This window comes from Bos mutus, chromosome 16, assembly GCF_027580195.1.
Source record: "Bos mutus isolate GX-2022 chromosome 16, NWIPB_WYAK_1.1, whole genome shotgun sequence".
Classification (NCBI taxonomy): Eukaryota; Metazoa; Chordata; class Mammalia; order Artiodactyla; family Bovidae; genus Bos; species Bos mutus.
In genome coordinates, this window is record NC_091632.1 from 57,877,175 (window position 1) to 57,895,164 (window position 17,990).

Genomic DNA, 17,990 nt, shown 5'->3' on the forward strand with positions numbered 1-17,990 from the left:
ATTCTGGCCTGGAGAATTCCATGGAGTATACAGTCCATGGGGTCACTAAGAGTCAGACACAACTGAGCAACTTTCACTTTCATAGTAATTTGACAATTTTATAGAATATACTCCATATAAAGTTACTATTGACTGTATTCTCTTTGCTGGATATTACATCCTCATAATTTATTATTTTATATCTAGTAGTTTGTACATCTTAATCTCCACTACCTCTATTGCACTTCTCATCGCAACCTCCTTCTGGTAACCACTAGTTTGTTCTCTGTATCTATGAATCTGTTTCTGTTTGGTTATATTTGTTCATTTATTTTTTAGATTCCATATATAAATGAAAATACACAGTATTTATCTTTATTTCACTAAGCCTAATATTCTCCAGGTTCATGTATATTGATGCAAATGGCAAAATTTCATTCTTTTTTATGGTTAAATTCCATTGGATGTATATAGCACATCTTCTTTATCCATTTATCTGTGGATGGATTTATGCTGTTTCCATATCTTGGCTATTGTAAATAGTGCTTCAGTGAATGTTGGGGTGCATGTATCTTTTGAAATAGTATTTTCATTTTCTTCAGATAAATATACATGGTATAATTGGTAGATCATTTTTGAGGAGCATCCATACTGTTTTCCAGAACGGCTATACCAACTTACATGTCTATCAGTAGTGCATGAGGGTTCCCATTTCTTCACATCATCACCAATGCTTGTTATTTGCTGTCTTTTTGAGAGTAGCTATTCTGATAGGTGTGATATATCTCATTGTGGTTTTGATTTGCATTTGCCTCATGATTAGTGATGTTGAGCATCTTTTCATACATCTGTTGGCCATTTGTATTTCTTTTGGAAAAACATCTGTTCAGGTCCTCTGCCCATTTTTAGACTGGGTTGTCTTTTTTGATACTGAGTTGTGTGAGGTTTTTTCATTTAATACTTTGGATATTGACCCTTTATCAGATGTATCATTTACCGATATTTTCTTCCATTTAGTAGGCTGTTTTCTAGTTTGGTGGATGGTTTCCTTTGCTTTGCAAAAGCTTTTAAGTTTGATTAGGTCCCATTTGTTTATTTTTGCTTTTATTTCACTTGTCTGAGGAGATATATCCAAAAAAATTGCTAAGACAAATGTCAAAAAGCATACTGCCTAAGAAAGCCTTCCTCAGTGATCAATGCAAAGAAATAGAGAAAAACAACATAATGGGAAAGACTAGAGATCTCTTCAAGGAGATTAGAGATACCAAGGGAACATTTCATGCAAAGATGGGCTCTATAAAGGACAGAAATGGTATGGACCTAACAGAAGCAGAAGATATTAAGAAGAGGTGGCAAGAATACACAGAAGAATTGTACAGAAAAGATCTTAATGACCCAGATAATCACGATGGTGTGATCACTCACGTAGAGCCAGATATCCTGGAATGTGAAGTCAAGCGGGCCTTAGAAAGCATCACTATGAACAAAGCTAGTGGAGGTGATGGAATTCCAGTTGAGCTATTTCAAATCCTGTAAGATGATGCTGTGAAAGTGCTGCACCCAATATGCCAATAAATTTGGAAAACTCAGCAGCAGCCACAAGACTGGAAAGGGTCAGTTTGCATTCCAATTCCAAAGAAAGGCAATGCCAAAGAATGCTCAAACTACTGCACAATTGCACTCATCTCACACTGCTAGTAAAGTAATGCTCAAAATTCTCCAAGCCAGGCTTCAGCCATATGTGAACCGTGAACTTCCTGATGTTCAAGCTGGTTTTAGAAAAGGCAGAGGAACCAGAGATCAAATTGCCAACATCCGCTGGATCATGGAAAAAGAAAGAGAGTTCCAGAAAAACATATATTTCTGCTTTATTGACTATGCCAAAGACTTTGACTGTGTGGATCACAATAAACTGTGGAAAATTCTGAAAGAGATGGGAATACCAGACCACATGAACTGCCTCTTGAGAAACCTATATGCAGGTCAAGAAGCAACAGTCAGAACTGGACATGGAACAACAGACTGGTTCCAAATAGGAAAAGAAGTACGTCAAGGCTGTATATTGTCACCCTGCTTATTTAACTTATATGCAGAGTACATCATGAGAAATGCTAGGCTGGAAGAAGCACAAGCTGGAATCAAGATTGCCAGGAGAAATATCAACAACTTCAGATATGCAGATGACACCACCCTTATGGCAGAAAGTGAAGAGGAACTCAAAAGCCTCTTGATGAAAGTGAAAGTGGAGAGTGAAAAAGTTGGCTCTAAGCTCAACATTCAGAAAACTAAGATCATGGCATCTGGTCCCATCACTTCATGGAAAATAGATGGGGAAACAGTGGAAACAGTGTCAGACTTTATTTTTTGGGCTCCAAAATCACTGCAGATGGTAACTGCAGCCATGAAATTAAAAGACATTTACTCCTTGGAAGGAAAGTTATGACCAACCTATATAGCATATTCAAAAGCAGAGATATTTTTTGCCAACAAAGGTCTGTCTAGTCAAGGCTATGGTTTTCCAGTGGTCATGTATGGATGTGAGAGTTGGACTGTGAAGAAAGCTGAGCACCAAAGAAGTGATGCTTTTGAACTGTGGTACTGGAGAAGACTCTTGAGAGTCCCTTGGACTGCAAGGAGATCCAACCAGTCCATCCTAAAGGAGATCAGTCCTGGGTATTCATTGGAAGGATTGATGCTGCAGGTGGAACTCCAATACTTTGGCCATCTGATGCGAAGACCTGACTCACTGTAAAAGACCCTGATGCTGGGAGGGATTGGGGGCAGGAGGAGAAGGGGACCACAGAGGATGAGATGGCTGGATGGCATCACCGACTTGTTGCACATGAGTTTGGGTGAACTTCGGGAGTTGGTGACGGTCAGGGAGGCCTGATGTGCTGTGATTCATGGGGTCGCAAAGAGTCGGAGACGACTGAGCGACTGAACTGAGCTGATGCTTTCTTCTGAATGTTTTACGGTTTCAGGTCATATATTTAGGTCATTATTCCATTTTGAGTTTACTTTTTGTATAAGGTGTGAGAAAATATTCTAGTTTCATTCTTTTCCATGGAGCTGTTGAGTTTTTCCAAGACCACTTATTGATGAAACTGTCTTCTTACCTGTATTCTTACCTCCTTTGTCATAGCTTAACTGACCATATTGTATGTATTTAGGAAAAGATTTTTCACTATACCTGTGGTGTATAAGTAATATTTCATAGTTTCTTTTATTAATTTTTAGGCCCAAAGCAGCTTAAGAAGCATTTTTGTCTTAATGAATTACAGTAGCTTAATTTTTTTAATTATACAAATACATTGAAAGAAAATGTATTTATTTCATTCTTAAATAACTGGAAGGTTGTGTGTACCAGTTGTACACTGCATAATGTTTCAAACTTTGAAATGAGATTGGATCATGCCAATCTTACTTCCTGTGCCACATTAATTTTAATTCAGTGCTTGCTTTTTAACAGGGCCACTGCCAAAAACCTACCTTTGCAAAGATAAGAGGTCACTGAAAGGTTGTAGCATGATCTGATATTAACATTGTAAACTGCTTCAAACTGTTAGTAGCTGGTTATCTTACTGATGTTATATATCCCTTGTTTGTTTAGTCTCTAAGTCCTGTCTGACTCTTCTGCAATCCCACAGACTATAGGCTGTAAGGCTCCTCTGGTTCATGGGATTTCCTAGGCAAGAACACTGGAGCGGGTTGCCATTTACCTCTCCAACAGATCTTCCTGACCCAGGGATCAAACTAGCCTCTCCTTCGTTGGCAGGCAGATTTTTTATCACTGAGTCATCAAAGAAACTCTGGTATCTTATAGTGTCCTTATAGTCTCTCAAAAGTTTAAAAAATATTACAGTTGTGAGTGCCCTATGGTGCCATGGGACACCAAGGCACACTATATGGAAGCTATACCCTTGGAATCATAGATAACTCAGAGTCTTAGTATTAATAGAATCTTCTTTCTCCTAGTTTGCTTTTCTGTAAATGCTCTTCCACTTTTAGTTTTCACTTTTAAAGACAGTCAATAGAAAGTAATAATGACGTGCTAAACTTTATGCAGCGTGAGGGCTCACAGACATGACATATTCTTTTAGCAATTAAGAATGTATACAGTTATACTTCAGTAAAACAAACATATGAATATATATATACAATATAAAGTATTCTGATAAAACATAGTAGACAGTGGTGCCAGTCAAATGCAACAGCTTCTTTTCACTCTATTTTCCTTAGAGTTTAAAGGAAATTGTCATACCTAAAATCAGGAAATTTATGCTAATACAGAATTTATTAAAAAATAAAAAACTTTCTTTGAGAATCAAGGATCTTATACAGGTAAGGCAGTTGTTTTCCTATGAAGAGAGGAAACTTAAGAAAAAAATTAATTCAGAAGTTTGAAACTATATTTATTATAGGAATCTTATGTTTGATTTCTTCACCAAAATCAATGGCACTATTTTTCTATACTTTCATATTTGTATATGAAATACTACATGTATATGACTATATACTTATTGCCCCTGGGTAGGAAGAAGGGCTTCCCTGTAGCTCAGCTGGTAAAGAATCCACCTGCTATGCAGGAGACTCCAGTTCAATCCCTGAGTAGGGAAGATCGGCTGGAGAAGGGATAGGCTACCCACTCAGGTATTTTTGGGCTTCCCTGTTGGCTCAGCTGGTAAAGAGTCCACCTGCAATGCAGGATACCTGGGTTGGGAAGATTCTTTGGAGAAGGGAATAGCTACCTATTCCAGTATTCTGACCTGGAGAATTCCACAGACTGTACAGTCTATGGGGGTTGCAAAGAGTCAGACACAACTGAGTGACTTGCACTTTTTAGGAGGAAGGGAGTTCTGAGTTAGAGAATTGGCTAGGAATGTCCTCTGATTTGTTTACCAGCTTGGTCTGTCCCAGAACTGACAGCACGTGGGGGGAAGAAGAGGCTTGAGGTAGAGCTTCTTTCACTACCCATTGAAAACTGCTCTCTGGCTAAATGGTAAAAGGGAAAACACAGCTAAGAGGAGTGTGGTCAGTTCGGGAAGATAAAACAAAAATAACTTAAAATGAAGGAGAAGAACAATGGAAAAGAGGAAGAAGAAAGCACAGAAATATGTACTTAAGTTGGCGGAATTTGCTTAGAATTTCTATAAATCCTAGAGAGATAAAACTCAGGTCAGACAAAATTCGAGGTAGAGAATTAACTTACCTGAGATAGGTATATGAGAAGTTATTTTAGAGTTGTAATTTCGATCTACTTACCTTGTCCACTCAAAATCATCTGCATTGAAAATACTTTTGAGTAGTAAATTTCTCACTGTGTCTCTGCAGTGAACATACAGGGTAAGCAACGCCCCTAGTACAACTTTTGCTCGAGAGTTATGAGTATCCAGCACCACCAGCTCTGCAACCTCTTCTAGATGATGTATCATATGAGCATGGACTTTTTCCACCTCTTTTTTTGGATGAGAACTCACAAAACTTTTGATACAATCATTATAAAATATGATCTGGCTCTGAAAAAATAAGATATAAAAGTAATAATTTTGAAGCATAAATTTTATAAATGAAAATAGATATTCTCAAGAGTGGTGTGGTGTGGACTGAAGGCAGGAGAAGGGGACAACAGAGGACAAGATGGTTGGATGGCATCATTGAGTCAATGAACATGAGTTTGAGCAAGCTCTGGGAGATGGTGAAGGACAAGGAAGTATGGCATGCTACAGTCCATGGGGTCGCAAAGAGTTGGACACGACTGAGCTACTGAACAATGATATGTGGTGTGTATTATGCAAGAGTCATCATATGTGTGTAAAAGACAGAGCTTACACATTTGTATACATTTGACACTTAGAAATTGAACTTTGATTAATGCTTGTGGGAGCTTATTCTTTAATAAATGAAAACACATTTATCACCAACATTTATATTTTCTAAATTTTATATTCTTAATCTATCATCACTTAGGCTAAGTAAGAACCTGGGGACAGTAATAACGGTATCATAATTCCAAGCTTAAATTATATCTGTTTAAAGTATATCTGTTTTCTGAGTGGGACTCAGAAATAGGTTAAGTTTGTAATTTTTAGGATCTTTCAGTTCAGTTCAGTTCAGTTGCTCAGTTGTGTCTGACTCTTTGCGACCCCATGTATCGCAGCGCCCAGGCCTCCCTGTCCATCACCAACTCCCGGAGTTCACTCAGACTCACGTCCATCGAGTCGGTGATGCCATCTAGCCATCTCATCCTCTGTCGTCCCCTTCTCCTCTTGCCCCCAATCCCTCCCAGCATCAGAGTCTTTTCCAATGAGTCAACTATTCACATGAGGTGGCCAAAGTACTGGAGTTTCAGCTTTAGCATCATTCCTTCCAAAGAAATCCCAGGGCTTATCTCCTTTAGAATGGACTGGTTGGATCTCCTTGCAGTCCAAGGGACTCTCAAGAGTCTTCTCCAACACCACAGTTCAAAACCATCAATTCTTCGGTGCTCAGCCTTCTTCACAGTCCAACTCTCACATCCATACATGACCACAGGAAAAACCATAGCTTTGACTAGATGAACCTTTGTTGGCAGAGTAATGTCTCTGCTTTTGAATATGCTATCTAGGTTGGCCATAACTTTCCTTCCAAGGAGTAAGCGTCTTTTAATTTCATGGCTGCAGTCACCATCTGCAGTGATTTTGGAGCCCCCCAAAATAAAGTCTGACACTGTTTCCACTGTTTCCCCATCTATTTCCCATGAAGTGATGGGACCAGATGCCATGATCTTCGTTTTCTGAATGTTGAGCTTTAAGCCAACTTTTTCACTCTCCACTTTCACTTTCATCAAGAGGCTTTTTAGTTCCTCACATAACTTCTATTATTGGATCCATCTTTTGTCACTCTTTCCATACATACCAGAGAAGTTTTAAAAAGGCTACTGGCTTAAGTCAAATTGACCTGGCATTTAATGGAGGGAGATATTTCATGAGGTCCATAGGTTTCTGGCCTGTAATTAAGTGAATTGTGATTCCACTCACTAAGATATTATATCTATTGAAGGAATAGCATGCTGTAGGTGAAGGGACACAATGGATTCATTTGGGATATACTGAATTTGAAGTGCTTAAGAAATACATGGGCTTTCCAGGTGGCACTAGGGGTAAAGAACCTGCCTGCGAATGCAGGAGTCATAAAGATGTGGGTTTTAACACTGGGTTGGGAAGATCCCCTGGAGGAAGGCATGGCGACCCACTCCAGTATTCCTGCCTGGATAATCCCCATGGACAGAGGAGCCTGGCAGCCTACAGTCCATGGGGTTACAAAGAGTCAGACAAGACTGAAGCTACTTAGCACTCTCAAGAAATACACAAGAGGAGCTATGAAGAAATAAATATTAGAATAATTAGCATAGAGGTAATACATAGAATGGTGAGATTTTTTTTCTTTCCAGGGCAAGATAAGTGTACCCACATGGGAAACTTGATGTATCAGTTAGTGTTTTGGCAGCATGCAACAGAAACTAATTCTGACTTCCCGAAAGCATCTTGTAAACCTCTAATAGCAGATTAGCTGGAGGTGAGAGCTGAGGCTTAGGAACTGGGCAGAAGCAAGAATCTAGGCCAGGCATCAGGAACCATAGTCATGGTCATGCCACAGAAGAGTCTGATCAAAAGTCACTGTGCTGTCACACCTGAGGTATTTATTCAAGATTCACAGCCTCAGGAGAGAGCAACCAGTGGGCTGAGACCCTCTCCGAGGCTGCCTCAATGTAGGTTGAGGGAAGGTTTGGATATGGTAAATCGGACTATGAACTAGATTTTATCTATTTATTTAGCTAAACAAAGAGGACTTCTCAACCACTATAGTTTGATTAAATCTATATTGAAATTCTCTTAGTGGCTACTGCATGTAAACATTTTATTATCCCAACAGGTGTCCACTCAGAGATAGTTCCTAGTTATGTTACATATGTAGAAGTGTTTACAAGAGGAAGGGAAGTTGTAAATTTCATACCAGGATGGGAAATTTGCAGTAAGTAAGGCAGACATGGGAAAACAAAAATATGTTCAGTAAGTGAAGTTGAAATCTATCATAAAATATTTTTGGAAACAGATTACTGACTGCTTCTAATTATTAAGCATGTTTGGAAGACCAGGTGTTTGGGAAAGATCCTTTCTTAGTACAGCAGATTTGATTATTTCAGTGCCTGGTAAACTGCAGAAATGTGCATATTGATTAATTATAATTTTGTTGTCTTCATAAACAACAGCTTAAATAAGTCCTTGACTTAAGATCTGAGAGCACTTTATTAATATTCAGGCAAATGAATGACAAAGGAGACCAATCAGATAATCAGAATTTGTGTCCATTATCCCAGGTTATTTTAATAAAGACTTGAAAATTAGGGTGGGTCAAGGAAAAGTAAAAAAATGTAATGTTATTTTAAAACTTAACAGAGAACTTCAAGGCCAAGTGTACTTTCAAAATACTTGGTAATAGTAACTCATGGCAATATGGTTTTTACTTTCATTACTCCAGAAAAATTGCTATCTCTGAGGTTCATGTTGACCCTAATAACTGACAGACATAATGGAGTTTTCAGACCTTTCTAGAGCATTTAAAAATGATTACCACTCACTTTTTCTAGAGAAAAATCAAACAAAAAAAACGTCCCTCTCTCCTCCCTTAGCTTCCATAACAAATCTCATAATTTCTCTTCTTTTTCTTTTTTCCCCTTCTTTTTTTTTTCTACCCATGTGCTAATCCCCAGAACCTGTGAATATGTCACCTTATGATGGGAACAGTTGATTAAGACCTTGTGACAGGGAAGTTCTAGATTTTCTGAGTGGGGCCAGTGTAATCATGTGTATCCTTAAAATTGGAGAACTTCCTCTGCTTCTACACAGAGGGAGATAAACTACCGAAGAATGGTCAAAGAGAGGTGACGCTGGTAGCTCTGAAGATAAAGGAAGGGGCTATGAATCAAAGAATTCCAGAAGATGGAAAAAAGACAAAGAAATGGATAAAGGAATACAGCCCTGCTGATACCCTGATTTCTGCCCAGTAAGTAAGACCTGTTTTGCCCAGTGATCCACTGGAGAAGGGAATGGAAAAACCACTTCAATAGTCTTGCCTCAAGAACTCCATAAACAGTATGAAAGGAAAAGAGATATGACACTCCATGGAAGATGTACCCCCCCGCCAACTCCCAGGTTGGAAAGTGTCCAATACGTTAATGGGGAAGGGCAGAGAAATAGCTTCAGAAAGAATGAAGAGGCTGGGCAAAGCACAAATGACACTCAGTTGTGCTTGTGTCTGGTGGCGAAAGTAAAGTCTGATGCTGTAAAGAACAATATTGCATAGGGACCTGGAATGTTAGGTTCATAAGTCAAGGTAGATTGGACATGGTCAAGCAGGAGATGGCAAGAGTAAACATCAACATTTTAGGAATCAGTGAACCAAAATGGACCTGAATGGGAGAATTTAATTCAGATAACCATTATACATACTACTGTGGGCAAAAATCCCTTAGAAGAAATGGAGTAGCCCTCATAGCCAACAAAAGAACCTGAAATGCAGTACTTGGGTACAAACTCAAAAATGACAGATGATCTCGAATTGTTTCCTAGACAAACTATTCAACATCAGTAATCCAAGTCTATGCCCCAACCACTAATACCAAAGAAGCCAAATGATTCTATGAATTAATATCAAAATAAAAAGATGTCCTTTTCATCATTGGGGATGGGAATGCAAAAGTAGGAAGTCAAGAGATACCTGAAGTAACAGGAAATTTTGGCCTTGGACTACAAAATGAAGCAGGGCAAAGGTTAACAGAGTTTTGCCAAGAGCACACAGTAGTCATAACAAACACCCTATTCCAACAACACAGGAGACGACTCTACATATGGACATCACCAGATGGTCAATACTGAAATCAGATTGATTATATTCTTTGCAGCCCAAGGTGGAGAAGCTATATACAGTCAGCAAAAACAAGACCGGGAGCTGACTGTGGCTCAGATCATGAGCTCCTTATTGCAAAATTCAGGCTTAAACTGAAGAAAGTAGTGAAAGCAACTAGACCATTCAGGTATGACCTAAATCAAATCTCCTATGATTATACAGTGGAAATGACAGATAGATTCAAGGGATTAGATCTGATAGACAGAGTGCCTGAAGAACTATGGACAGAGAATCATAATACTGTACAGGAGGTGGTGACCAAAAATATCCCCAATACAAAGAAATGCAAGAAGACAAAGTGATTTTCTGAGGAGACTGGGGAAATAGCTGAGAAAAGAAGAGAAAGAAAAGGCAAAGGAGAAAGGGAAAAATATTCCCAACTGAATGCAGAGGTCCAGAGAATAGCAAGCCTTATGTGAATAATGCAAAAAAATAGAGGAAAACAATAGAATGGGAAAGACTAGAGATCACTTAAGAAAATTAGAGATACTAAGGGAACATTTCATGCAAGGATGGGCGCAATAAAGGACGGAAATGGCAAGGACTTAATAGAAGCAGAAGAGGTGGCAAGAATACACAGATGAACCATACAAAAAAATAGTATAATGTGGTCACTCACCTATAGCCAGACATCCTGGAGTGTGAAGTCAAGTGGGCCTTAGGAAGCATTCCTATGAACAAAGCTAGTGGAGGTGATCCAATTCCAGTTGAGCTATTTCAAATTCTGAAAGATGATGCTGTGAAAGTGCTGCACTCAATATGCCAGCAAATTTGGAAAACTCAGCAGTGGCCACAGGACTGGAAAAGGTCAGTTTTCATTCCCGTTCCTAACAAGGGCAATGCCAAATGATATTCAAACTCCCATACATCTATGCTCATTTCATATGCTAGCAAGATAATGCTCAAAATCCTTCAAGCTAGGCTTCAGTACATAAACTGAAAACTTCCAGTTGTACAATCTAGGTTTAGAAGAGGCAGAAGAACCAAAGATCAAATTGCCAACATTTGCTTGATTGTGTAAAAAGCAAGGGAATTCCTAACAAACATATACTTCTGCTTCATTGACTATACTAAAGTCTGACTGTGTGGATCACAATAAACTGTGGAAAGTTCTTAAAGAGATGGGAATACCAGACCACCTTCCCTGTCTCCTGAGAAACCTGTATGCGGGTCAAGAAGCAACAGTTAGAACCAGCCATGGAACAACAGACTGGTTCAAAATTGGAAAAGGAGTACATCAAGGCTGTATATTGTCACCCTGCTTATTTAACTTATATGCAGAGTACATCACGCAAAATGCCAGGCTGGACGAATCACAAGCTGGAATCAAGCTTGACACGAGAAATATGAAGAACCTCAAATAAACAGATGATACCATTCTAATGGCAGAAACTGAAGAGGAACTAAAGAGCCTCTTGATGAAGGTGAAGGAGGAGGGTGAAAAGCTGGCTTAAAACTCAACATTCAAAAAACTAAGATCATGGCATACAGTCCCATCACTTCATGGCAAATTGAAAGGAAAAAAGTGGAAAGAATGACAGATTTTATTTTCTTGGGCTCCAAAATCGCTGCAGTTGGCGACTGCAGCCATGAAATTAAAAGATGCTTGCTCCTTGGAAGAAAAGCTATGATCAAACTAGACAGTGTATTAAAAAGCAGAGACATCACTCTGCTGACAAAGGTATGAATAGTCAAAGCTATGGTTTTTCCAGTAGTCATGTATGGATGTGAGAGTTGGACCATAAAGAAGGCTAAGCACTGAAGACTCGATGCTTTTGAACTGTGATGCTGGAGAACACTCTTCAGAGTCTCTTGGACTGCAAGGAAATCAAACCAGTCAATCCTAAAGGAAATCAACACTGACTATTCACTGGAAATACTGATGCTGAAGTTGAAGCTCCAATATTTTGGCCATCTGATGCAAAGAGCCAACTCACTGGAGAAGACTCTAATGCTGTGAAAGATTGAGGGTAGGAGGAGAAGGGGACAACAGAGGATGTGATGGTTGGATAGCATCACTTGCTCAATGGACAAGTTTGAGCAAACTTGGGGAGATAGTGGAGGACTGAGGAGTCTAGTGGACTCCAGTCCATGGGGTCACAAAGATTCAGACATGACTGAACAAACAACAAAATAATTCACGAGTTATATTCTTTCAACATTTTATCCTGAACATTTCTAAAAGCATGGACAAGTTGAAGACATTATAAAATGAATACCCATATACCTATCACTATGTTCCTTAATAAACGTTAATATTTACTTTGTCAGGTGTCTGTCCATCAAGTCAACCATCTCTCCATTTTATTTTTTGATGCAGTTCAGAGTTACCTATATCAGTAACCTTCATAATGGTTTATTTCTAAATCTTTGTTTTCTGGGCATGTAGTTACAGATTAAATACTGATACATCAAAGAAGTATTTACTTACCACAGTCAGTACCACTTGTCCTGGATGAGACAGCACCCATAGGGAAAACTGTTGGTAGTACCAGTCATCAACTCCTTGACTTATAAATCTATAAGCAAAAAAAATTTTATAATATTTATATTTAATCACTGATTGTGGCCATTTAATGATTAAGCATAAGATAACACAGGAATTTTCCTTTAGGCTCTCTGAGTTTTCTGTTCTAATTTAGGTATATAAATAACAAAGCAGAGATAATAGAGCTTTAATTCATGCATAATGTATATTCCTTAAATTCCTCTTTAACATCATCTGCACATTTCCAATAAAACCATTGAGTTTCTGGGATGGTGTGCATGTGTGGTAAGTTGCTTCAGTCTGACTCTTTGTGACTCTATGGACCATAGCCCACCAGGCTCCTCTGTCCATATGATTCTCCAGGCAAGAATATGGACTGGGTTGCAATGCCCTCCTCCAGAGGATGTTCCTGACCCAGGGATCTAACCTGTGCCTCGTGTCTACCTGCATTTGCAGGCAGGTTCTTTACCACTAGTGCCACCTGGGACTATATTAAACTAGGAGATGACACCTATTAGCTTTGAATTTCTAATACTATCAATGGTAAAAACAGTATTTGAAATAATTTCAACAAAGTTGAATATTGGACTGAAATGATCAGGTGATTTTTAACAGTAAAGCCCTACATTTAACTTTAAAAAGTAATTATAATTTAACTTTTAAAAGTAATGAAGAGGGGAGGGTGGTCCTAAGATGGTGGAGGAATAAGACAGGGAGAACAATTTCTCCCCCACAAATTCATCAAAAGATCATTTGAATGCTGAGCAACTTCCACAAAACAACTTTCTGAATGCTGGCAAAGGACACCAGGCACCCAGAAAGGCAACCATTCTCTTCAAAAGGAGGTAGGACAAAATATAAAAGACAAAAAGAGAGACAAAAGAGTTAGGGATGGAGACCTGTCCTGGGGAGGGAGTCATGAAGGAGGAGAAGTTTCCAAATAGCAGGACACCCTCTCATCGGTGGGTCTGTGGGGAGTTTTGGAATCTCAGAGGGCAACATAACTGGGAGAGAAAAAAAAACCCACAGAATAGGTGCCTAACTGCAACTGACAGCGGAGAAGTAGCCCAGACGCCTCTGTACGCCACCAGCTAGCGGGGGCTGGACAAGAAGGAGCAGGTTGCATGCTTAGGGTAAGGACCAGACCTGAATGCCCTGGGGACAATCTGAGGGAGCTAACATGAGATAGCAACCCAAACTGTGGGATAGCCAGAGAGAGAAAAAAAAATGAGAGAACCTTCCTGCGTAAAGCTCTAACATAAGGTGCAGCCTGGCCTGCTCACAGAATAAAGGATTGAATGAATACCAAAGGAGACCTAGCTGGCTGCGGACCGGTCCCTTCCCCCACCAGAAGCAGAGAGGCAGGCGAGTGACAGCCAGAGCCAGAAGGCAAGGGGCAATCTCTGCCCCAGAGACGGCGTACTCCACCAAACTGTGAGCAGGCTCCCAGTTGCTAACCAAGTCTTCCTGGGATCCTGGACGGTTGACATCTGCCAGGAGGGTTGCAGCCTGAGACCAGCTCCCCAGAGGAGACACACAGCACACCTGAGACAGCGCTCTCGTGGCGCACTTGGGAAACTGAGATGCTACGACACCACCTGGGACAGTGCGCTTGCCAAGAACCTGGTCGCCTGAGCTGCTTGTGAAGGGCACAGAACACACGTCCAACCAAGTCTGTGCATTTGCGGAGTACCCGAGAACATGAACCTGAGCAGCTTAGACCTGGGAAGTGCATAAAATGCAGGGCCTGCTTTGGACAGTATTCCAGCAGAGCCTGAGCAGTGTAGACTGGGAAAGCACACACCACTGTGAGCTGGAGCAAACCCAGTGTGGTCCATACACTGGGAGCACTCCCCACACACACCAGTGATATTTGTTTGCAGTGTTCCTCCCTCCCCACAATACAACTGAACAAGTGAGCCTAAATAAGTGACCACCTTTTCCCCCTTATGTCAGGGCAGAAATTAGACACTGAAGAGACTTGCAAACAGAGGAAGCCAAAATAAACAAAGAAGGGGGAACCACTCTGGAAGGGACAGGTGCAACGTATTAAAACCCTGTAGTTAACATTGACTAAGCATTGGAAGGGGTCTTCTCTATAGACCTTAAGAAGAAGTATAAGCTGGAACAAGGAACTATCTGAAACTGAACTGACCCCATACTGCCCTCAACAGCTCCAGAGAAATTGCTAGATATATTTTTACTATTATCATTTTTTAATTTTAAAGTTCTTTATCACTCCTTTAATTTTCATTTTTCTAACCTACTATTACCTTGCAAAAAAAGACCCTATTTTTTAAAGTAAATTTCATATATATATATATATTTATAATTTTTGTGATTGATTTTGTTTTGCATTTTTAATATTATATTACTGAGAGTCTAATTTCTACTCTAGATTTTTAATCTTTGCTTTTTGGTATTTGTTAACCATTTTGTACCTTTAAGAATCTAATCTTCAGTACCCATTTTTACTTAGGGGTGTGATTAGTGGCTTGATTGCCTTCTCCCCTTTTGACTCTCCCCTTTCTCCCCCAGGTCACCTGTTATCTCTTCCCTTCCCCTTCTCTTCTCTACTTAAATTTATGAATCTCTCTGGGTGTTCTGGGCTGTGGAGAACACTTAGGGAACTGATTACTGCCTACACTGGTCTCTCCCCTTTTGACTCCCCCTCTTTTCCTTCTGGTCACCCCTATCTCCCTCCTCCTTCTTCTCTGTGTAACTCTGTGAGCCTCTCTGGGTGTTCCAGACTGTGGAGAGCATAGGGAACTGATTACTGGCTAGATTGGTCTCTCTCCTTTTGACACCCCTCTTCTCTTCCTGGTCACCCCATCTCCCTCCTCCATCTTCTCTTCTTCATGTAACTCTGTGAACCTCTCTGGGTGTCCCTCACTGTGGAGAATCTTTTCACCATTAACCTAGATATTTTATCATCTGTGCTGTATGGATGGAGAAGTCTTGAGGCTACTGTAAGAATAAGACAGAAAGTCAGAGGCAAAAGGCTTAAATTCAAAACTTGAGAACACCAGAAAACTCCTGACTCCAGGGAACATTAATTGACAAGATCTCATCCAAAAGCCTCCATACCTACACTGAAACCAAGCTCCACCCAAGAGCCAACAAGTTCCAGAGTAAGACATACCACACTAATTCTCCAGCAAGGCAGGAACACAGCCCTGAGCATTAAAATACAGGTTTTCCCAAAGTCACACCAAACCCATAGACATCCCAAAACTCACTACTGGACACTTCACTGCACTCCAGAGAGAAGATATCCAGCTCCACTCACCAGAATACAGACGCAAGCTTCCCTAATCAGTAAACTTTGACAATTCACTCGTCCAACCCCACCCACAGGGAGCAAACTCCACAATAAAGAGGAACCACAAACTTCCAGCCTACAGAAAGGCCACCCCAAACACAGCAATCTAAACAAATTGAAAAGGCAGAGAAATATTCAGCAGGTAAATGATAAATGCTCACCAAACCAAACAAAAGAGGAGGAGATAGGGAGTCTGCCTGAAAAAGAATTCAGAATAATGATAGTAAAGATGATCCAAAATTTTGAAAACAAAATGGGAGTTATAAATAGACTAGAGACAAGGATTGAGTAGATGTAAGAAATATTTAACAAGGACCTAGAAGAAATAAAAAAGAGTCAATCAATAATGAATAATGCAATAACTGAGATCAAAAGCACTCTGGAGGGAACCAGCAATAGATTAACTGAGGCAGAACAGAGTATAAGTGAGGTGAAAGACAGAATGGTGGAAATAAATGAAGTAGAGAGGAAAGAAAAAAAGGAATTAAAAGAAATGAGGACAAACTCAGAGACCTCTGGGACAAAGTTAAATGCCCCAACATTTGAATCATAGGAGTCCCAGAAGAAGACGACAAAAAGAAGGGGCATGAGAAAATACTTCAGGAGATAAGAGTTGAAAACTTCCCTAAAATGGGGAAGGAAATAGCCACTCAAGTCCAAGAAACCCAGAGAGTCCCAAACAGGATAAACCCAAGGTGAAACAGCCCCAAGACACATATTAATCAAATTAATGAAGCTCAAACACAAAGGACAAGTATTAAAAGCAGCAAGGGAAAAGCAACAAAAACACACAAGGGGATTCCCATAAGGATAACAGCTGATCTTTCAGCAGAAACTCTTCAGGCCAGAGGGGAATTGGCAGGACATACTTAAAGTGATGAAAGAGAAAAACCTATAACCCAGATTACTATACCCAGCAAGGATCTCATTCAAATATGAAGGAGAAATCAAAAGCTTTACAGACAAGCAAAAGCTGAGAGAATTCGGCACCACCAAACCAGCTCTTAAACAAATGCTAAAGGATCTTCTCTAGACAGGAAACACAGAAAAGGTTTATAAACTCGAATCCAAAACAACAAAGTAAATGGCAATGGGATCATACTTATCAATAATTACCTTAAATGTAAATGGGTTGAATGCCCAATCAAAAGACAAAGACTGGCTGAATGGATAAAAAAACAAGACCTCTATATATGTGGTACAAGAGACACACCTCAAAACAAGGGACACATACAGACTGAAAGTGAAGGGCTGGAAAAAGATATTTCATGAAAATAGAGACCAAAAGAAAGCAGGAGTAGCAATACTCATAATCAGATAAAATAGACTTTGAAATAAAGGCCATGAAAAGAGACAAAGAAGGACACTACATAATGATCAAGGGATGAATCCAAGAAGAAGATATAATGATTATAAATATATATGCACCCAATATAGGAGCACCACAGTATGTAAGGCAAATGCTAACAAGTATGAAAGGGGAAATTAACAGTAACACAATAATAGTGGGAGACTTTAATACCCCACTCACACCTATGGATAGAACAACCAAACAGAAAATTAACAAGGAAACACAAACTTTGAATGATACAATGAACCAGTTAGACCTAATTGATATCTATAGGACATTTCACCCTCAGACAATGAATTTCACCTTTTTCTCAAGTGCACACGGAACATTCTCCAGGATATATCACATAAATCTAGCCTTAGGCCATAAATCTAGCCTTGGTAAATTAAAAAAAACTGAAATCATTTCAAGCATCTTTTCTGATCACAATGCAGTAAGATTAGATGTCAACTACAGGAAAAAAACTATTGAAAATACAAACATATGGAGGCTAAACAACACACTTCTGAATAACCAACAAATCACAGAAGAAATTTTAAAAAAATCAAAATACACATAGAAACAAATGAAAATGAAAATACAACAACCCAAAACCTATGGGGTTCAGTAAAAGCAGTGCTAAGGGGAAGGTTCATAGCAATACAAGCTTACCTCAAGAAACAGGAGAAAAATCAAATAAATAACCTAACTTTGCACCTAATGCAAATAGAAAAAGAAGAAATGAAGAACCCCAGGGTTATTAGAAGGAAAGAAATCTTAAAAATTAGGGCAGAAATAAATGAAAAAGAAACAAAGGAGACTATAGCAATAACCAACAAAACTAAAAGCTGGTTCTTTGAGAAGATAAATAAAATAGACAAACTATCAGCCAGACTCATCAAGAAAAAAAGAGAGAAGAATCAAAT

General features: G+C 39.4%; 1 protein-coding gene across 1 annotated transcript in view; it reads right to left on the minus strand.

Annotated features, from left to right (window-relative positions):
- Positions 1-17,990, minus strand: part of DNAH14 (dynein axonemal heavy chain 14) — a 354,570-nt gene that overhangs the window by 200,657 nt on the left and 135,923 nt on the right. Inside the window, exons 26-27 of the mRNA XM_070384410.1 lie at positions 12,356-12,443; positions 5,242-5,495 (exon numbers count right to left, since the gene is read on the minus strand). Coding sequence (XP_070240511.1) covers positions 5,242-5,495; positions 12,356-12,443 — 342 coding nt within the window. The remainder of the gene's footprint in view (positions 1-5,241; positions 5,496-12,355; positions 12,444-17,990) is intronic.